The following is a 22,309-nucleotide window of genomic DNA, read 5'->3' on the forward strand; positions in this document are numbered from 1 at the left end:
CCGTTACTTGGCTGGATTTCCTGTGTGAATTTCAGGAGGCTGTGGGGTTTCGTTCATCATTATCCTTCATAATTGACTCTGGGTGCTAAGGAATAAGCAGTTCAGCCCTCAGGAAGCTGTCACAGGAAGCCCTGAATAGGCGCACAGACTTTGTGGTTTAGACCTCAGAGCTTCCTGTCAGAGCCTGATAAGATTTACCAAGTGTTAGAGGGGCCAGGCGAAGGCGGCGGACGGGACCACAGCCATGGCACCCACATTTCAAATTGGGTGCCTTCTCACTGCCATGTGTTGAAGAACTGTAACGAAAAGCTGTTTTGTTCTTCCCACTTCCCCCAAAGTACAGCTAGCATGACTCTAGCTGGGGATGGAATCTGACCTTTGAGCAATGGTCATTGAAGACACTTGGGATTTGATTCAGCCGAGTTGTCGCTGAGCCTGCCCTTTTGTATGTCATCTGATCGGCTTGCAGCACCTCCAGTATCCATGGGTTTTCTAGGATGACTCAATAGATCAGTGGTTCCCAACCTTTTCTTGGCCATGCCCCATCCAAGCATCTCTAAAATCCTGATGCCCCCCTGTAACATGTAATTCTTATTCAAAAAGTGAACTTTTAGTCACATGGAGGAAGCCTAAAAGGCAATTTACTTGGTCTAAACAAGCTTCCAAAGAACATGGCATCCATGAAAGAGAAAAATAAAAGAATGAAAGGACAATTAAGTACTGAGGAAGAAATCACTAAGAAACTAATAAAAAAACATAATAATATGAAGTGATATGAAAAAATAGCAAATAACGTTTCAAAACATATAATAGAGAAATGAGATGCATAACTGTCACAAAATATATTTATATACTGTATATGAGGCCCCTAGGACCATAAGAAATGCAAAAAAAAATTCACTGTTAATAACTCATTCTCAAATTGCCCCCCTTAAAAATCAAATTGCCCCTCTGTGGGGCAAGTGCCCCACGCTGGGAACCACCGCTATAGATCGTCGTGACCGTGTCTGAACAGTAAAGGAAGTGGTACCCAAAGAATTATGTTTTCTGGTGCCTCTTGTTGAAGTTTGTGCAGAGTTTTTTCAATTCATTAAGCGAATCTCCAAGTCGGTTGTCAGACCAGCTTTGCATCTGAGCCCTGGGGTGCTCTGGTGGGGGAGGGGACCCAGGTGAACTGGGGGAACCAAATGTGGTCCTGCTGCCACACCAACAAGCCTCTTTTTGATGCTGCAGCTTGATGCTGGGTTCCTTTATTTTATTTTATTTTTTAAGTTTTTATTGATTTTAGAAAAGAAGGAAGAGGCAGAGAGAGATAAGAAACATCCATCGATGATAGAGAAACATCGATCAGCTGCTTCCTGCTCGCCCCTTACTGGGGATCGAGCCTGCAACCTGAGCATGTGCCCTGACCGGGGAATCAAACCGCGACCTCCTGGTGCATAGGACGACACTGTACCAACTGAGCCACACTGGCCGGGCGCTGCTGGGTTGCTTTCTATAATGAGTAGGCACTGGGGTCAAGTCAAACCTTATATTTCACGTCTACTCACGAGATGGTAGGCAAGTGTCCACCAGGCACATCAGAAACCCAACAGTCTCTGCAACAGGCTGAGGTAAACAGGTGGCTGGTAAACGAGACACGGGCACAGCGGCTGCTGGATGTCGCTCAGGGTGTCAAGGAGCGCTCCAGGGTTTCGTGCTCGGTCACCCATCATCCTAACAATTGCACTTTTATTGTCTCTCCCTTCTTGGTGTGGTGGCACTTGAGGAGGAGGCCAGAGATTCCAGATGTGAGACCGTGTGGCTGAGAGGGGTGTGCAGGTGCGGCTGTGGGCCAGGAGCCTGGGAGGTGATGACGCCCTGCTTGTCGGATGCAGCTGGTAGAAGTGCAGGCGTCCGCACCGAGTGCAGGAGCTCCATGGTGCCTTTCCGGGAAGGGACAGTTTCTACCTCTTTGAATCAAAGGACGGGGACAGCTCTGCCAGAAGACTGTTTTGCGTTTTCTCTGGCCCCACGGGGAGGTTTCGGTTGAACCCGAGGCGTGGGGAGAGGAGGTCCTTTCTGCTGGTGGACGGGGGCGCCAGGGCAAGGAAGGGGCCTCCTCTGCTGCTGGTGCTGGGCACGGTGGCCAGGAGGCGGGGGGCGAGGACCATGTGCCTGGGGATGATGACCAGGTGGAGGAGGGGCTTGGGACGCGGCTGCTTTGGGAGGAGCTGAGGCTGGAATTTGGTTGGGCCTCCGGCTCCTTTCCTCAGAGGTGGTTCTGTGTGCTCTGAGTTCCAGCTTTCCACCTGCAACAACAAAACTTCTAAACGTCAGAGCTCATCTTGGCAAGGTAGATGGATGCGGCTCTTTACCGAGTGGCCCTTCTCTGCACAAGGGGTCTGCTAGCTGCTCTCAGGGTGGTGATGAGGAGGCAGAAGCTGCCCCTACCCGCTAAGGCAGGGGTGGGGAACCTTTTCTCTGTCAAGGGCCATTTGGATATTTATGGCATTGTTTGTGGGCCATACAAAATTATCAATGTAAAAATTAGCCTGCTTTGGACGGACCTGGAAAATATGATGCTAAGTGACATGAGCCAAACAGAGAAAGACAAATATCACATGATCTCACTTATTCGTGGAATCTAATGAACAAAATGAATTGGCCAACAAAAGTAAGACCCAAAGCATGGAATCATGGAACAGATTGACATACCTTAATGTGGGGTTGGGGGGATGAGAAGAGATAAACCAAAGAACTTATATACTTATATGCATAGCCCATGGGCACGGGCAATAAGGTAGTGAAGAGAAGGGAGAAATGGGAGGTATCTATAATACTATCAGCAAGAAAAATATGTTTTTAAAAAATTAGCCTGCTGTATTTGGTCCAACATTTCATTAACTCACTTCTAATGCCTTGGCAGGGCCAGGCCATATAAGGCCCTCGGGCCGGATGTTCCCCACCCCAGCTCTAAGGGTTCCCAGTCTTGTAGGGCAGGCAGATATGCCCACCAGCAAGGCAGAATGAGAGCCTGGGGCTTTGAGAACTTGGGAAGCCAGAGGCGAGGAGATAGGTGGGGGCCTTTGTGCCTGGGTCTCCTGGGAGCAGAGAGGGCACTCGGACCCCTCAGCCCGGCCTCTGTGTTGTCCTAGAGGTGGCTCGCTGAGCACCTGGTGGTTAGAGCTCTCGCATAGGCCCTGAGTGGGCGGAGGGCACATCAGTAATGACCTTCATTCCCACTGGTTTCTCTGTTAGATCTGCCTTTTACTCACTTCGGCTCTAATGCAACCCACATTCTGGTGAGGGCTGGAGGATAGGTTCTTAGGAATTCAGAAGCAAGCCCCATCCTCCTGCACCAGGAGGAAAGAATTCCTCCCCAGCCACCCCTCTGGGATTCTCTGCTCTTGGGGCCTGTCATCCAGGAAGACAGGCCCACGTCTCCTAGTAACGCAGTTTGTCCTGTGCAGTGTTCAGATCACACAGAAAATGTGTGCAGATGCTCAGCCGCTGGCGATCTGGAGGACCCCCGCCCCCGGCCCCTCCGGCCTCCTTTGGGCTACCAGGTAGGCGTGAGAGCGCCTGTGTCTGAGGAGGCAGGAGGACGTTCTCCCCGGGGTCGCATCATTACAGGGGTGAGGGCTTTGAACCAGGCCCTCTGGACTGAGCGTTGCCCTGCAATTTCGGGTGATGACGCTGGGCCAGAGGCTTCCTCCCACTGCTGAATCCAGGCTCAGGCAGCGTCCACTATGAGGGCTAAGGCCACAACGTGGCTTGGACATGTGGGAGGCCGGTGTTCTCCAAGCACACAGAGAAAAGGGCACAGAAAGGGCAAGCACACCCTCTATGCCATCCCTGGTGCCCCAAGGTCGTGCCCAGGAGGCGGGGCAGAGGACTGTGACCTCTGACCCACTCCCCGCTGTGGGACAATGGGGGTTCGTTTTCATCCCCTACAGGACAGACTTGGCCTGGCCATTCATTCACTGGTCTGTTCACCACTGTCCTGTTCATTTGTTCTTTGAAAATGTATTCCCCTTCCTCCAGGTGGCAGGTGCCATTGCTAAGTGGCTGTGGTGGCCACTGTGTGCTCAGGAAGCCTAAGTCAAGTAAATGGGACTGCAGATCACAATGCCAGTCTCCAGGAAGGACCCCCACAGGGTGCAGACCAAGAGCCCCAGGAGCCCAGGAGGAGGAGGAGGGGTGGCCCAGTGACGGAGACCTCGGGCTGGCGTGGACAGACTAGGCTAGCTGTGGCTCTGCGCAGCCTGTCTGGCCAGAGCTGGGCTGTGGGCCCCAGCCTGCCCATATCCAGCTAGCCATCCCTGCCCAGCGTCTGCTCCAAAGCTTCCTCCAGGCTCGATGTCCTCCCTCAGTGCAGCTCCTGGTTACTCAGCCCAGGGCTGGGACAATGAGAGTGAAACTAGCAAGGCACCCAGGCCCTCATTCTCAAGGTTGTGCAATAGCAGGGTCGAAGGTGAGCGTCTCTTTAAATGTTGCACCCTGAGCTCCTTGCTGGCCTCACCTAGTCCTGACTCAGCCTACTGGCTATAGGATTCGGGGCAAATCATTGAACCTTACTGAGCTTAAATTTCCTCATCCGTGTGAATGTTATCTATTTCATAAGGTCACTTGGAAATTTAGGTAAGATCATAAACATGAAGCATGTATTACAGAGATGAGTGCCTGGCACAAGCCACTCTTTTGTCACGATGAGGCAGTCATTCTGTTGGTCATTTCAGCCTGGTGAAAGCAGGGATTGCCTTGTTGTGGGTGGCACGTGAAGTCCACTTTGGAAGAATAAGTGATCTTTGATCATTAGGTGATGGAGAAGGGGGCTCTGCAGGAGGAAAGGGGGCAGAGAACAGCCTGAGCAAGGCTCAGAAGTGAGGAAGTCATGGGTGCCTCTGGGACTCAGCAAGTGATTCTCTTCCACTGGAGTGGAGAGTGTAGGAAGGATGGAGGTGGAACATGGGGCAGAGGTACGGCAGGACTTAGGGCTGAAGGCCAGGGGCACTCAAATCTGATAGTAGCTCAAGGCCACCAGGTCCTTCCTGCGGGGGTGGGGGTGGGGAGGGGTGCCTGTTCTAGGAAAAGGCCCAGAGTGAGGGGACCCAGCCCTACAATGAATGTGAGGTTACGCCGAATCTGAGGGGCCTGCCAATGGCTAGATGCCTCCTGTTGGACCCACCTGCAGCATGGGGTCCCAACAGCCCCTCCCCAGCACCTGTGGAGACACCTGGTGTGCCATTAGAGTAGTCCCCTCTTATCCACGGTTTCACTTACCCGTGGTCAACTGCAGTGCAAAAATATTAAATGGAAGCTTCCAGAAATAAACAATTCATAAATTTTAAATTACATGCTGTTCTGAATAGCGGTGAAATCTTGCTCTGTCCTGTCAGTGTATGAATTATCTCTTTGCCCAGTGTATCTACTCCATATATGTATCTACGCCGTACATGCTCCATTGGTCACTTAGCAGCCATTTAGTTATCAGATCGACTGTCGAGGCATCGCAGTGCGTGTGTTCAAGTCACCATTATTCTATTTAATAATGGCCACAAAGCCATTCACATAACTTTTATTACAAGGTATTGTTATAACCTATTTGATTATTAGTCATTATTGTTAATCTCTTACTGTGCCTAAAGTTATAAATGAACCTTCATTATAAGTATGCATTTGTAGGAAAAACATAGTATGTACAGGCTTTGGTACTATCTGTGGTTCCAGGCAGCCACTGGGCATCTTGGAACGCATTCCTGCATTCTCTCTTGCCTGTCGTCTGCAGATAAGGGGTGGGGATGGAATGGGGGGGCGACTGTATCCGGACACACTGCCTCTGGTGGCCTGCATGCTCTTTGAGCCAGCTCCCCACTTCTGAGCATAATCTTTTTAATCTTGGTGGGTTGTCAGGCCTGATTTGAGGGACAAACACTCAGAGCCCGAGCACATCTCTCTGAACAGCGAATTGAAAAAGGAGGCATGAACACCTGGTTTTAGAACAAGGGTGTCCCTGTGGGTCCCCGAGGCCCTGAAATTTTACCCGTGTTCCTAGGAACTGCCACCCCCCCCCAGGATTGGGCAAGATGTGTGTCCACAGAAATGTGTTTTGAAGCTAATGCTCCTACCCACATAGAGATGTGTGACTTATTCAAAGTATAACCACACACATGGTCAGCAGGGTGGTGATTGCTGGGGGCAGAGGGGGAAGGGTGGAGGTGGAAGAGGGCATAGAGGGGATAAAAGGTGATGGGAAAAAATACATACGTACGTACATACATAAATACATAAGTAAACAAATAAATACACAAATACATAAGTAAACAAATAAATACATAAATAACGTCCACACCGCCTTACGCAGAGTCGGCTCAGGTGGTGGACGCCAATGGGGCCAACCTGGATTCAGCTTCTTAAAGCTCCCACATGGTTGCCACTGAGAATTTGTTTGTCAAAAATCAAGCTAACCACAAAATGGAACAAACTGTAACCGCCGGTTACAGCCCCGACATTCTGAAACTGCCGAATCCAGACGCAAGTGTCCTCCCCACGAGTCGTTTCCACGGGGATTTTGCCCAGGCCTGCAGGGACGGGGAGGGGAGCGGAAGAGGGGGCTCACCATTTTCCCTTCTGTGCTGTTTTTTCCTCTTGCTGATGAAGAGAATGAGGAGCGCCACAAAGAGTAAGAAGAAAACGCCTCCACCACAAATGCCAACGATGAGGGGGATATCCAGCCCCTTCTCTGCAAGAGGAAAGAGGGGGGATGGTGGGCGGTGTTAGCAGAGGGACCATCACTGCTCAGGCCACGGATTCCTGCCTCCCGAGTTAAGCAGATGCTAGAGCTTAATAAACGCAACTCCTCAACCTCACAAAGGCCAAGCTCATGGAGGGTGGCGGAAGGTGTCTGTCCCCAAAGGCACCTTGAAGAAGTGCCCTCCTGGGCTAGCACACCTGATCCTTCCTGGCCAGGGCACCGCCAGGGCCCCCAGGAAAGAGACTACAGCAGAAGTTTAGATCTGAGGAGGAGTTAGAGACAATGCGGTATCACCTTTGGGTTTACAGACAAGGCCCAGAGAGGGAGGGTGAGTTGCCCAAGGCCACACAGTATCTTCCTGAGTGGTTCCTTTAAGCAGTTGCTTATCTCAGAGTTTCTGTACTATTTACCCAGCTTCACTTCTGGCCGCCCTCCTATACCACTTGTTTCCCCTCACCCTCTTGACCAGGCAGTGACCAAAGACTAAGGGTAAATGTGTCCCTTGTCCAGCCCAGCCCCCTGACCGCACAGCCAGCAACCCTCCCAGACTTCCCCGGCCTGTGAGAGAAACCCTGGCACACACAGTGAGTTAGCAGCAGCAGCAGGGGGCTCGATCTTCAGCTCCCGCCCTTCTTCAGTTGCTGTAAAGCAGTGAGGAAAACAATGACTCAGTGTTTAGGGAAAAGGGTTTGAGTTCCAGGCTCCTCTAGGCAAGCGCTGTGTGACCTTTGGCAAGTGACTCCACCTCTCTGAGCCTGTGCCTTTCTTTGTAAAATGGAGATGATGAAACTGACATCACAGGGAGGCTGCTGAAAGTCAATCAGATAATGGATGTGAAAGTGCTTTGTAAACTGTAAAGCAGCACAGAGGCGAGGTCCTGCTCTTAGTTGAGCTCTGTGTCCTGGGAGCTGTTCCCGGGAGGGCTGCTGGGCCATCTGCCCTTTGTGAGTCAATGGCAGCTAGAGAGGCAGCAGCAGGGGCCAGGGGTCAGGGGACTCAGACATCTGGAGAACAGACTGGAGCTCAGCCCAGCATCACAAAGAAACCCGTCTCCAGCCAAACATTCCTAGGAAGATCCTCGTACACACGGAGCCCAGGTTGGGCCCCAGGAGCAAGCCCGAGGCCCAGAAACCTAACCAACAGATGGCAGTGGTGCTAGTCCTCGCTTGCTTTGCTCAAGTCTCTGACCGACTCTTTGCCTGCCAGTTGCACAACCCCTCTGGTCTTCGGATGAAGGGGCTTCCTTTAGAAAAGCAGGCATGATCCTAAACTGCTGTGAAATGGGTCCAAGAACAGATCTGGGGTTCTTTGGGATCTGCTGGCTGGGAGGCAGGGCTGGGGCTGCTGGAGTCTCCCTCAGGCTGAGCAGAGACCTTCCCAGGTTCTGACGTGGGTGGGCCAGGACAGGCCAGGGCTCAGCCAGGCAGCCACCAGCTCTGTCTTCTCTCAGTCCTCACACAGGTGGCCACACCCTTATCCTGGGGACATTACAAAGTCAGTCCTCAGGCTTGCCCAGCATGGCCCTCTGGGCGCCTGGGAGTACTCTCCGTGGGGGACATTCCAGCTTGTCTCAGAGGCATTCAAAACTGGGAGCTCACGGTGTCTAAAGCCAGCCACCCTCCACCCTCCTTCCTGCCCTCCTTGGAGAGAGCGCATCCAGAAGTTTATGTGGTGGGTCCTGCCTCCTGTGTTCTGGTTTTAAGCACACAATCACCTATTCTGAGCCCCATGGTTACTGTTACCTCCACTCCTCTCTGCCTTGGCCTTTCAGGAGGAAACACCTTGCTCCTTTTTAGGGTCTTCAAGAGAAGCACCCACCTCCCCGGTCTCCCTTTTCCTTTCCCCTGCCCCGATATTCCTCCCATCTCTTCTGTGGCTCTTCCCAGTCCGGCTCCTGCTCTGCACCATAGAGTAAGGAGCATGAAGTTTCCAGTCTTTGACCCTAGGCTTCTCCCAAGGCCCTCTCTCCATCCCTAATGCACATGCATTTTTATCCTGGTGGGATCTAGTATAAAAAGACATGAAGTAGGGTTGTCAGATAAAGTACAGGATGCCCAGTGAAAGTTTAATTAAACAATGAATAATTTTTAGTTTAGCTATGCCCCCATGCAACATTTGGAACATATTTATGCTGTCTTTTTCTTTTCTTTTTTTATGCTATCTTTTTATTTGCTAAATCTGGCAACTCTAAGCAAAAGCCTCCTGAAAGGGAAAAGGGATCGTAAAGTCAAGGAGAGGCCGCTGGATTCACTGTGCTGTGGTGATGGGCAGATGTGGGGAGAAGTGATGCTGGTCTACGTGTGTGGGTAGACTCTTAGGTGGCCCAAAGATCCTGCCCCCTGGGATTCCCGTCTTTGTGTCATCCCTTCCAATTGACTGTGGCCCGGACTTATTGGTTGCTTCTAATGGCTAGAATACAGCGAAAGTGCTGGGATACCTATCACTCCTGAGATTGTTATAAAATGTTCATGACTTTTGTCTCGAGACCTTGTTCTTGCTCTTGCTTAGATTGCTCAGAGGGAAGTTGGCGGCCATACTGTGAGGCAGCCCAATGGCCCACATGAGTGATCTTGGACATAGACCCCTCCATAGAGCCTGGACATGATTGACAGGACATACTGCCAGTATCTGGATTGTAGCTTCATGAAGGATGCTGAGCCAGGACCATCAAGTCACTCCCAGATTCATGACTCACAGAACCTGTGAGATAGTAACTGCTTGTTGTGTTGAGCCACAAAATGTGGGATAATTTGTTATGCAGCAAAAAATATAACTAATTCAAAGAATATATATGAAAAAGCCTTACTTCTGCCTTCACACCAGCCCAGGGCTGCATCCTAGGGTCACTGACCAGCTATAGTCACTGCAGAAACTCAGGACTTCTGACCAAATAACTACTTTTGTGTTCAGTTTCCCTTTTGAGGGTCCACCAGACAGCGTTGGGAAGATAATCTCAGAGTCTCAGATGAGTAGACTCTTGGGAATCAGGGGCTCATTTTCCTTGTGGACCAGGAGGCTGTGGCCCAGAGGAAAGGAACTCCGTCAAGTCATCCCACTACATTTGGACAGACCTCTGGCTCCCAGAGCTGAGCACTCAGCCGACTGCCTCCCCAAATTTACTTCTGGGGGCAATGTCAGGCTGGGCTGCCAGGAAAGAGCTTAGATGCTTAGAGTTTCAGGACTTCCTGGTACTGGTGCCATAGCCAGGCTGTCTGTTCTAAGGCAGGAGGAGCCTTTTCTCACTGCGCCTATGGTCCTCCCTGGCCTCGAGCTCTTCTTCTCCCAGCCCCTAACTTCATGTTTTTTCGGCAGCCTCTGATAGGAGGTGCTGCCCCCCCCCCCAAAGGAATCTTTCCTGCTCTCTTCTCTATCATTACAATAGGAGTCACTACTGTGATTACTGACTAGTAGAGGGACCATGGGCAAGTAAGTTCGTCTCTCTGGGAAGTGGAGGTTTGCATAAAATGGCCTCTACAGCTCCTTCTGTGTCTTCGGTTTGGCAATTCTTTCTCCCAAAAGATCTTTTTAATTGCCTGACGTTACATGGTGCTCTGTGGGAAGGTGCCAGGTGGGAAACCATAGCACACCACCACCTCTTTCCTCTAAGTCTTGCCTTGAAGGTTTTTAGGGGGAAGGGATGTGCTTTCAGTTCTCACCCTGAGTCAGAGCTGTCTCCCAGCCCGGGCACCAGGGCCCTGGAGTGGGCCTCCCCCATGGGCCTGGCAGACTGTACTTGAGAAGTGAACTTGGGATGTCTGACACGTACCTGAACAGTCAATGTTTACCATGATGGTTTCCTCACTGACGCCGTTAGTTGCTGTGCAATTGAATGGTGCAGTTGATTTGATGGTCCCTTTGTACCTGATGATCTTCTGGCCTTCTTTGATTTTTTTCCTATATTGATACAGTGTTATGTTAGGGTCAGTTCCTTGTGTTACCTCACAGGTGATGGTTGCGTTGGCACAATTCCAATTGATCACAGGTTTTGAGACCCTCTCTGAAAAGAAAAGAAAAATCCCATTCATGTGAGTCAACTTTCTGATTATGATATGATTAATAGACATACCTTATTATAGAGGGGTGGAAGATAGAGTCAGTTTGAGACCAGGCAGCGATTTCAAAGAACCCCACTATTTTCAAAAATCGTTTTTATTTTATCTACAGCACATTTAGAAGAAAATGTATTTATGATAAAGTTCGTACATACATTAAACCAGTGAAAACGTATCATGTCAAATGTTTAAGTGCTGTTTTATACCTTAAACGGTTTTCACATACAGGATGTCATTTGATCCTAGCAAACAGAGAGGTAGATGTTTTTCTTCCTATTGGCAGATGAAATGCCCAAGGCTCTGAGAGGTTAAATTGGGTGGGTTCTTGCCCAGAGCGGCCTGGCCACCCATTGTGCCCGTTGGACCTCATCTCTAAGAGAAAGATAAGAAAGACAGGCCCCACCTGATGTGACAGGGACAGCATGTGGCAAACCCCTGGGTCAAGTGTTAGGCACCGACGTTATTGGTGGTAGTTGATTCCTTCATAATCATGAATTCCTTGCTTTTCTGACATGAGAATCTTCAAAGAGCCTGGCTTTGGCGTCACACGGGCCAGGTGCAAATCCTACCACACCAGTTGTATCTGTGAGACCTCCGATTTCTCCTCTTCTGCTCTTTCTCTCCTACTTCCCTCTGGCCTCAGACTCACCACCTTTCTTGCCCGGGGTCTCTCCATTCATTATGTTGACAGACAGCTTATTTTTCCAGGATCCCCTCCCTGCCTGACTCTCAGGCAACAGTATCTCATTAATGAACTTTCCCACCAGATTGCATTTCTGTCTCAATATATGGGCATGCAGAAATTAAGCTTTTCCCCCCGTCCTTGCATTCTATGCAACCAAGAAAGAGGAAGATGCAGAAACGCCATCAAACAGCAAGACAGGGCCAGTGTGTAATCTGGGGTTGAGTCAGGCATTTACTTATCTTTTCAGAATGGAAATATTCTTTGTTCTATTTATAAGAGTGACACCCGATCATGGTAAAAAATTGATTTTAAAAGTTTCAAGACTAAAAATCACTTGCAATTCCACTACTCAGAGCCAATAATTATTAATGCTTTGATGTATATCTTTAGCAGATGTTTTCTATGCATTCTATACACATATAAATAATGTTTTAAAAAACTGTATCCTGTGATTTTGTAGTCTGCCTTTGTTCCTTCACTGGTCTTTTATGAAATTCCCTTAAGTATGTCACCACCGTTGTTTTTAAATGATGTATTCTTCATTTAATGAATAATTTTCTAACTGCTGGGGACTTTAAAACCCTTCCCAGTATTTCACTAATATAAACCACACGATGATGAGCAGTTTCTCCAAGTCCTATCTTTGTACATATCCTCCCTGTCAGAGGGCTTCCTAGCAGAGGAATGGCCAGATCAAAGGGGGCTCATCCCATAGGTGGGAACTCCTTAATTCTAAGTTCAACTCCTTCTCCACTAACATCTGCTTTTAAAAGGCTTTCCACTGCCTCTTCCTTCAGCGGCAGCAGCCCCCTCATTAAGGGGATTTGGGTGCCAAGACTGTAGCCAGGAAAAGCATGAAGAAGCAATGAGAAGGGGGAGGGCACCTGGCAAACAGGCACTGTGTCCCGGGCCCCGCAGGGCACCTGTGCTTAGTCATCGAAGCCATGTCTCACTGAATACCCCAGGCAATTATTATTATAAAAGCCACACTGAGAGCAGATAGAGAATTTACTCAAGGCTGTGTGGCAAGGAATGGTGATGCTGTCTCTCTCTCTCTCTCTCTCTCTCTCTCTCTCTCTCACACACACACACACACACACACAGGTGGCTGTTGTGTCATGGAAAGATCTCTGTCTTTTGGCCAAGGAGTGCAGGGTTTATTTTGGGGGGGACTACAGATGTTCTAAAATTGATTTTGTTGTTGGTTGCACATCCCTGAGCATACTAACCACCACTGAATTATACACTTTACATGGGTGAATTTTATGGTATGTGAATTGTGTCTCAATAAAACTTTTGGAAAGAAAAAAAATGTCACCATCTTTGCTGAAAAGGAGCCCTGGGTTTGGTGCTGACTTTGTAGCAGTGAGACTGTGAGACTTGGGGCAAGTCGCTTCTGTTTCCTTATAGAAAAGAAGGGGGTAGTAACAGCGACCTCTCAGGAGTGCTAGGACCCTCTAATAAGGTCATGGAAGCAAAGTGCTCGACACCCAGCAGACAGGCACTGTGATGGCTACCGTACTAAAGAAGACAGGAGTGGGAGGCTCGTGTTCGAAGCAGGACCCCGAGCCCATGCTGGCAAGAGTCTTGAGATCTGGGGCTCCCAGATCCATACTCAGAGGCCCCTTCTGGCTCCATTCTATGTCCCATCCCAGTTCTGGAATGTACTCTCCATTCAGGTTTGAGGACCAGGGTGTGGGAAGCTGTCATGTGCAGGGAGCTGACAATGTCTGGGATTGTTGGAGAGGGTGGCTGCCAGGTCCACAGGTTCACATATTGAGGACAGGACAGGAAGGTGGCCCTGGGTAGGAGGAGGGGCCCTGCCCCAGTGACATTTCCTGTGTGAAGCCAGAAGTGTTATTTGCTCAGAGTGGCTGCCTTGTGCTCATGCTGAGGTTCCTGTCTTCCTCTCAAGGCCAAGTGCGGCTTCCTCTTCTCACTTTGATGTTTTGTGTGCTTTTTTTAAATCCTCACCTGAGGATATTTTTCCATTGATTTGTATTCTTCCCCCCTCCAAAAATCCCCCTCCCATTGATTTTAGAGACAGTGGAAGGGAGGGGAGAGGAACAGAGAGAGAAACATCAATTGGTTGCCTCCCACATAAGGCCTGACCAGGGCTGGGGAGCGAACCTGCAACTGAAATACATGCTCTTTGACTGGAATCAAACCTGAGACCCTTGGGTCCACTGACCGACGCTCTGTCCACTGAGCTGAACCGGCTAGGACCCTCTTCTCACTTCTTATCACCCCTTTCATGCAGCTCCTGGACGTTCAACTGCATGTCATTTCAATTCCGCTTTCTCTTCCCTCTGCCCCACACCCATGCAATCCTGCCTTGGCTTTCTCCACATGACTCTCCATATGCTCACCCTGCCTCATTTGACAGGCATCCTGAGTCCAGGCCAGAGGGTGTCAGCCTTTACTGCCGATTACAATCACCTGCCAACCTAGACCCTGCTGATGCCCAGTCCCACGCTAAAATATTCCGACTTAATTGTCAGGATGGAACCTGAGCACTGGCAACTTTTAGTAGCCTCTCGGTTGATTCTAACGCGCAGGCAGGGCTAAGAATCACAACCCAGCCCCTCTCCCCTTCACTGGGATACAGCAGCAGCCTCCTGGCCAGTCTTCTTGCCCCCGTCTTCGCTATGCACTCTGCCCTCCCGGCCATGCACAGACACACACAGCCACACCTGTGCATTCTCTACAGAGGCCGGCAGAACCCACTTGGACCACTCTGATGTGGAGTGAGTGGCTCAGAAACCAGGGCCCTTCATCCTTAAATCCATCCTTCCCAGCCCTTTCCTGCCATACAACTACTCCTTCAGGGCATCCTGGCTGGAAATTGTCTCTTTGTTGGAAGGCCCACAGCTCTCCAGTGAGCCTCACCTTCCCTGCTCCCCCTTAGCTTGCCCTTCATCATCCACCTGAAATGCCTACCTTTTCTTTCGCCACTGCCTGCTCCCTCCCCGATTAATGCCACCTTAATCCGGGTTCTTTGCTCAGCCCCACATTCCCATAACCACTGAAGAGACAGCCAGTTCCAGGCAGGCAGACTGTGTATCAGCTGTGTATTTCCACAGGTGGATTCCACCTCCCACAGCTCCGAGCCTCCCCTGAGGCAGGAGGGATGCTTCCGTTTTCCCTCGGGCTCCTCCAAGGCTGAGGCGGGGGCTGGGGGCATTTGATAAATGCTACTCCCCAACTTGCTAAATAGCACCCACATTGAGATGGAGGAATTTAGGGAACAGACTTACCTAGAATCTTCAGATCAAATGTTCGCATCAATATGTGGCGTCCGTCTGAATTATATAGGTTTACCTCATAGATATCACTATCATTTCTTTGCAGATGTTTAATTTTCAGAGTTCCATTTTCGAATACTTGGTATTTTCCCTCTTGCTGGGTATTAATGTTGCCATTTATACGTCGTATAATCCTCTTTTTGTTTTTTTCCCATTCTATATCCTGAATATTACCCTCCTTTGTAGGATCAGGAATGATCACGATGTCATGGTGCAGGATACCCTGGACCTTAGTGGCTGTAGGAGTGACACCTATAAAAAGCAAGACAGTCTCTGAGGCCTTGAGACTCACCGCCAGGCACCGCTGGCTGTGACCTCCCGGACTCTGCACTCACTTCAGAGCCTCCAAAGAAGCTTGGCATGGTGACACTGGAGACCCACACCCAGCTTACCTTTGGTAGAAGGGATGAAAATCAGAAGGCAGCTGGCTAGGATCGTACATGCGAAGTTCATCTTGGGGGTTAGTTTCCTTATTGTGATTCTGAGCTTTAGCACAAGGAAGTAAAGTAAGACTGGAAGAACCCACCCCTGTGAGCTTAACCACGTGCCTCTCTTTTTTGCTGCTTTTACAGTAGCAGAGAGAGTGCGTGTACACACACACACACACACACACACACACACACACACACTCACTCACACACATACTCACACACACACACACACTCACTCACACACATACTCACACACACACACACGCACTCACTCACACACATACTCACACACACACACACACACACACACACACACAGAGCAAATTAACCCTGCTGATGTGCTCCTTTGCCCAAGTAGGCATACTTAGGAGTGTGTGTTTTCTTCTCACATTTTAATTCTCACCAGCACCTTGGGCAGGGGGCTGGGGGGGGCAGTATTATCCCCCATTGAAGAGACAGAATCTGAGAGGCTAAGTGAATCACTCAGCATCACCCCTTAGTTAACAAGGACCCCAATTCTACCATGTAGCCCACCTTCCAATCATGTTGCTATAATGTCTCTGACAAGACCACGTGGAAATATAGGTAGATGTTCAAAAGTGAATAGCAGCATACAACTATTTATCCTATGGTTATTAATACTAGGAAATGAATATGTATGAGATAATTATAAAAGTGGATTTCTTCTCTTTCTCAAAAGGTGTTCTTGAGGTTCTAAAATTATATGATGATGAAAAGGAACAAATATAAATTGAGTCTCAGCTCTAAATGTTTGAAATACCCGAATCTTATGTTTAGCATACATTTGTGTAACTCTATTAAAAATTCACAGGTAGCCGAAACCGGTTTGGCTCAGTGGATAGAGCGTCGACCTGCGGACTGAAGGGTTCCAGGTTCGATTCCGGTCAAGGGCATGTACCTGGGTTGCGGGCACATCCCCAGTGGGAGATGTGCAGGAGGCAGCTGATCGATGTTACTCTCTCATCGATGTTTCTAGCTCTCTATCTCTCTCCCTTCCTCTCTGTGAAAAATCAATAAAGTATATTAAAAAAAATTCACAGGTAAATAAAAATGTGTTTCAAAACAAACAAAAATGCATAGAGACTATGAAATACTATTAAGCAACCAGGACAGATCATTAAAAAAACATTTAAGGTGGGTAACACTATTGATGGTTAGAGAAAGGAACAGTTGAGGAGAGAAAGAGAAGGGAGGGCAGACTTGGAAGGAGAAAGGAAAAGGAAACTGGTGACACAGGCAGAGAAGCAGAGTGATGGGCACAGTGATGGGTGCACAGAGAGGTCTAGTCCCAGAAAAGGGGACACCAAAGGCATCTCCCCAAAGTATGTTTCCAGTTTTATGATTCTGTAGGCGAGAGGGAGTAACAATCTTAAACATTGGGCTTGTTTTCTGTTTCAACTTTACGTACAAATATAGATATTATCTCCAAAATGTGGCCCAGGAAATGAAATTAAGCCAAGCAGTGGATCTCAGCCACTGGGTCATAGGAAGCCTGAATAGAATGTTGGGCTCATGATTGTGTGACAAACCCCTAACTCACATCATCCACAAAAATGTGCTGTAACTGGGTTAAATATTTAGACATTAAAACCTATAATAGTATTAAAAATATAAAAACATTTTTCATTTCTTTGAGTAGGAAAGGCCTGCCTACATATACTATATGATCCAAGGGTCATAAAGAAAAGATGGACACAATTGACTACATAAAAAGATAACATTTATGTATAGGCAAAGAGATGAAAACACACTGCAGGAAATAGTTTAAATATATTTGAAAAATTATTAATATCCAAGAAATATATTATTCCTATCAATAAGAAAAAGAAAACTCCCTTTTTTGAAATGGGTAGAGTATATAAATGAACAGTTTATAGGAGAAATACTTTATAGGAGAAATATCAATAAACATAAGAAGACATCTAAAATCACCATAAAATACCATTTTCAGCATTAAATTGTCAAAATTATAAAAAAATAGGAATGTAGGAAAGAAGAGGGACCTTTATACAATATTGAAGGAGTTTTAAATCCATACATCCTGGCCAGGGTAAAATTTGACAATTTCCACCAAATTTTAACATACATATAAAGATAGATAGATTTATATATATAAAATTTTGACTTGATAAATTTATCATACCCAAATAGTTGCATAAATATGTAAACATTCTGTTTGGGGATATTTGTTGTAGCATGTTTTGTAACAAATATTGAAAACAACTAACAGTATATTCATATTATGAAATATTGTATAACAGTTAAAGTAGACTTAAGAGTAAGATTATATGATATAATTGATACGATAAGATATATATATATAAATAAAAGCCTGAACGACTGAATGACGACTGGTTGACCGGTCACTATGACACGCATTGACCACCAGGGGGCAGATGCTCAATGCCAGAGCTGCCCCCTGGTGGTCAGGGTGCTCCCACAGCTTCTCACAAGAAGCTTAAAAATGAAGTCTTTGTCCTCTTTTAGAAATGCGGAAACTGAAACTCAAAGACTGCATACGGCTATCCAGGAATGCAGCGTACGGTGGGGCTGGCCCATTGGGCCCAGAGCTTTCTTCTCCATAATCACGTGATTATACAGCTGGTGACAGATGGGCATCTACTTCTTCTCACAGAGACATTAATCCGTGCAGGGACTTCCAGGCTGGGCGACTCTTGCGTCAGGAACCCAGACTTCACACAGGAGCGGTTTCCGTGGGTTGGTTCTCTCTTCCCTGCTGTGTGGGTGGAACACAAAAGGGAAAGAAAGCTCAGTGTTTGCCAAGGCGTGGGCTCTCAGACCCAGGTCTCCCCCACGGGATGTGCCTCGGTGGCTGACTGCATGAGGCCGCTTTGAGGGAGCAGCCGTCCCTTGCCTGGCAGTGAAAATGGCTGTGATTTGGAGTTGATGCTGATGTGACCACCCAGACACAACCAAGCCGACCAGGCTGCAGACAGACCCATGGTGGCGTGGCCTCGCCGATCACCACGGAAGCCCACGTGTCTCACCTAAGCTTGTGGGGAGGTCTAACGAGGCCCCAAAGAGAGGAGATGAATGCTGTGCAGGCAGGGGAGCTGGACTTGGTGATGCCCCAGGAGGTGTGGGAGGCAGGAAGACTGCGATCTCAGAAAGAGGCAGACAGTGCCCCCCGAGTTTGGAGCACAGGTCCCAGGGGCTCGGGATTAGGCTGCTGACTTGAATGTGGGGGGCAGGCTTAGGACCCTCAATTGAAATATGGAGAGGAGACCAGTGTCCTGGGCAGTGCCTGGCCCCTAGGAGAGCCTCAGTACTTAGCTTACCACTGCTGCCAGGTGTGGCTTCATGGTGGGGATAGGTTCTGAGAAATGCGTTGGTGGTCTGGTTGTTGTGTGAACATTAGATTGCACTTGCACACCGAGAGGGTACAGCCTCCTACACACCCGGGCTCTATGGCCTAACCCAGTGGTCGGCAAACTCATTAGTCAACAGAGCCAAATATCAACAGTGCAACGATTGAAATTTCTTTTGAGAGCCAAATTTTTTAAACTTAAACTATATAGGTAGGTACCTTGTTATTAACTTAATTAGGGTACTCCTAAGGCTTAGAAAGAGACACGCTCAAGGGGCCAAAAAGCCGCATGTGGCTCTCGAGCCGCAGTTTGCCGACCACAGGCCTAACCTATTGCCCTGGGCTGCATGCGCATACAGCATGTTACTGTACTGAATACTGTAGGCAACTAGCACAATGGTATTTGTGTACTTAAACATATCGAAACAGAAAGGTACAGTAAAATGAAAGATAAAAAAGGTTTCACCTGTGTAGGGCCCCTGCCCTGAATGGAGCTGGCAGGGCTGGAAGCTGCTCTGGATGAGTGAGTGTGAGTGCAGACTTTATAAACACTGTACACTGAGGCTACACTACATTTATAAAACAACACGAGATTAAGTCAAGCACAAGAGAGAATGATGCAGTCAAGAGACGGGGTAAACACCAGATGTGTGAGGCTGCTGCTGGCGAAAAGGGCCCACTGTTTCACAGCGGACTCTTCCCTTTAGGAGAAGAAAGAGTACTTAGAGAACAGGGAGGGGCAGATTGAGAAGCAGTGACGCTGGAGGCTCTCAGGGCCCCTGAATACTATTCAGCAAGACAGTCGGGGACTTTAGACCAATGAGAACTAGGACACTTCGCCCTAGACGGTTTGGCCCAGTGGATAGAGCGTCCGTGCAAGGACTGCAGGGTCCAGGGTTTGATTCCAGTCAAGGGCACGAACCTCGGTTGCAGGTTTGGCCTTGGTCAGGGCACAAGAGGTAGGCAACCAATGACATCCCTCTCTCTGTCTCTCTCCCTCTATTCTATTCTCTCTAAAAACCAATGGAAAGAATATCCTCGGACCTTTCATAAGATTTCTTAGGTGTGTATTACTTTTCTCGGCTTTTTCTTTCTTTATAAGAAGACTCCTCAGGAGGCCCGCAGGACCTGGGAGTTTGTGATGTAAGGTGTGACACAGGGGACACAGGGAAACAGGGTTTCTCAGCTGCCGGGCTTGGGAACGAGAGCCGGGGACTCGAGGAGATAGTACCAGCTGCCCTGCTGGAGGGAAACAGACTGAGGGCCCATGAGGCACAGAGCTGGCCCAGCCGGAGGAGGGGCCCACATGGCTTATGTGGAAGTCCACACAGCCCCCCAACAAACAGCACGAGCCCAATAAATGCTGGGTGCTTGAACAGTTGAGAGACACGGTGAGAGACGTGGGACGAGGTGGAGTTCAGGCTAGAAGGCCCAGGTTTAAAGCGTGAGTTCTAACTTGTCCTACTTGCTGGCTGTGTGATCTTCAGGTCTCTCCTGGAGCCTCGGTTTCATCCTGTCTGAAATGGTGAGGTGGGGGAGGGGGACAATCATTCCTCTTTCTCAGTTTAGCTCACAGAGTTGTGGTGAGGGCTAGATAAGGTCAGTGACGACAGACTGGCCCTGCACTCTGGAAACCCCGGGACCGTGGCCATGAAAAACGCATGGGGAAAGCACCAAGGGGAGGTTTCTGGGAATACGGTCAACCACGGCCAGATCCCAACACTAGGAGAGAGGGCACACTCTTCAGGGTCAGGTGAGCTGGGCAGAGAGAACCATCACAGTGATCACTATTAGCAACCCCGTAAATCTATCCCTTTCCAAACCTTTGCTGTATTTCAAAGGACCTTAGGACAGAGCCCCTGCCTGCTGCTGCCACTCTCTGGCCACAACCTGAAGTGCACCCTTGCTAATTTCACTGCAGGTGGTTAGAAAACCTAACTTTGTACACAAACTATATGTATTTACATAGTTTTTTCAGTTTACCCTTTTCCCCCTCAAAAATAATACAGGTTCACCCACTCAGTGTCCTTGCAGCATAAGCATTTTTAAAATTGATTTCAGAGAGTAAGGGAGAGGGAGAGAGAGAAACATCAATGATGAGAGAGAATCATCGGTTGTCTGCCTCCTGCACTGAGGATTGAGCCCACAATCTGGGCATGTGCTCCCAACTGGAACCGAACCTGAGAACCTTCAGTCCGCAGGCCAACGCTCCATCCACGGAGCCAAACCAGCCAGGGCAGCATAAGCATTTTTGTAAAATGAAGAAATCAACTCTTGGAGAGTTAAGTGGATTTCTGTGGAGACTTGGCCAGGAAATGAGCCCCAATTCTCTGATTCCAAGATTGGTGTTTCTTGCTGTGATCACTAGGGGGGTGTCAGTTAGTGCTAGGGTTACTAGGCTAGTTCCCAGAATCTGAGCATGGTGTTCTCCTGACCTCCTTTCCTACCTCCCACCAGCCACACAGCCCCAAACTCCCCACACTCCTCTGCACCTGGGGCTGCCCAAGGGTAAGGGGACACCACAAGGATGAGCAAGGCAGTCCTCCCAGAGATCTCAGACCGATGTGGGAAGTGCACCCGGCTCCAGGGGCCACAGGACCCTTGAAAAGTCCAATAGGTTCAGGTGGAGAGGCAGGTGGTGCTGGAGTTGGACCTTAAAAGACCAACAAGGTGCAAGTTTATAAAGAGGTTGATGAAGGACATCGTGGGCCGAGGGCCCGACAGCAGTGAGGCTCAGCCTCGGGGAAGCGTCAGTGCTGTGGTGTTAGTGGTGATGGTGGGGATTTAATAGTCTCTTCTATGCTTCATGTCTTCCATATAAACATTTAACAGATGTGTATTATCACAGGCACATAGTCTGTGTCCCAGGATAATAGCAAAACCAAAACTTTTGTTACATGGTGTTCATTCAATGGAGACACAGATAATAACATAAATAAATAACATGTAAGTGTTCAGCTAGTGAAAATTCACAAGAGAAATAGGCAGGAGAGGGGAGACGGGCAAAGTGGGCGAGGGATTTGCACTTGTGGAGAGTGTAGGTACTGAGGACTCCCGGAGCGGGTGGCTCTGAGCAGAGACCCACAGGAACTGAGGGACAGAGCCCGGTAACTATGTGGGGGAGGAGCCCTCGGGGCAGGGGAATGGCTGAGCAAAGGCCCTGAGGTGAGACCCTCCTGCTGGGTCTGAGGACAGAGAGGAGAGAGGAGTGAATGGGGAGCACGCGGGGGGCGGGGGGCAGGGAGGATGAAGGGAGCTCAGAGAGGCAGAGTGGGGGCCGGAGGCCAAGGAGGAAGTCCTAGGAGGCTTTGTTCGGAGCCTCAGTACTGACTACTGTGAAGTCTGGTTCTTTCTGCAGAGTTTAAAGAAATGGAAAAGGAGCCTTTTCTATAGTCTGACTTCTAGATTTGGCTTTTTTAGATTCCATATAGAAATGAGATCATATAGTATTTGTCTTTGTCTGGCTCATTTTGCTGATCCTACATTTCTCTAGGTTCATCCATGTTGCTGCACATGGCAGGGTTTCTCCTTTTCATGGCTGAATAATATTCCATCATATATTCCAGCATTCACACAGTGGAACACTGAGGTTGTTCCCATGCCTTGTCTATTGTAAATAATGCTTCACTGAACATGAGGGCGCATACATAGCTGTGAGACAGCGACTTCACTTCCTTCAGATATAGTCTCAGAAGTGGGATTGCTGGAGTGTATGGCAGCTCTGTTTTTAAGTTTTTAGGAACCTCCATAC

General features: G+C 48.7%; 1 protein-coding gene across 1 annotated transcript; it reads right to left on the bottom strand.

The window, feature by feature from the left end:
• Nucleotides 1-1,416: 1,416 nt before the first annotated feature.
• CD2 (CD2 molecule) lies at nt 1,417-15,261 on the bottom strand. The gene is made up of 5 exons (XM_005859949.2): nt 15,171-15,261; nt 14,731-15,030; nt 10,503-10,733; nt 6,602-6,724; nt 1,417-2,291 (listed from the first exon to the last, which is right to left on the bottom strand). Exons 1-5 carry the CDS (start codon nt 15,229-15,231, stop codon nt 1,960-1,962), a joined length of 1,047 nt encoding a protein of 348 aa, XP_005860011.1. The 5' UTR covers nt 15,232-15,261; the 3' UTR covers nt 1,417-1,959.
• Nucleotides 15,262-22,309: the final 7,048 nt, after the last annotated feature.

The sequence above is a fragment of the Myotis brandtii genome, unplaced genomic scaffold (genome assembly GCF_000412655.1).
Source record: "Myotis brandtii unplaced genomic scaffold, ASM41265v1 scaffold131, whole genome shotgun sequence".
Classification (NCBI taxonomy): Eukaryota; Metazoa; Chordata; class Mammalia; order Chiroptera; family Vespertilionidae; genus Myotis; species Myotis brandtii.

Bases quoted from the DNA above. Each gene is read 5' to 3' on its own strand.
- CD2 (XM_005859949.2), bottom strand. From the start codon at position 15,231: ATGAACTTCGCATGTACGATCCTAGCCAGCTGCCTTCTGATTTTCATC. The intron at 10,734-14,730 runs GTAAGTCTGTTC...TTTTCTTTTCAG, and splicing joins ATTTGATCTGAAGATTCTAG to AGAGGGTCTCAAAACCTGTG. The intron at 2,292-6,601 runs GTGAGCCCCCTC...TTGTTGTTGCAG, and splicing joins ACAGCACAGAAGGGAAAATG to GTGGAAAGCTGGAACTCAGA.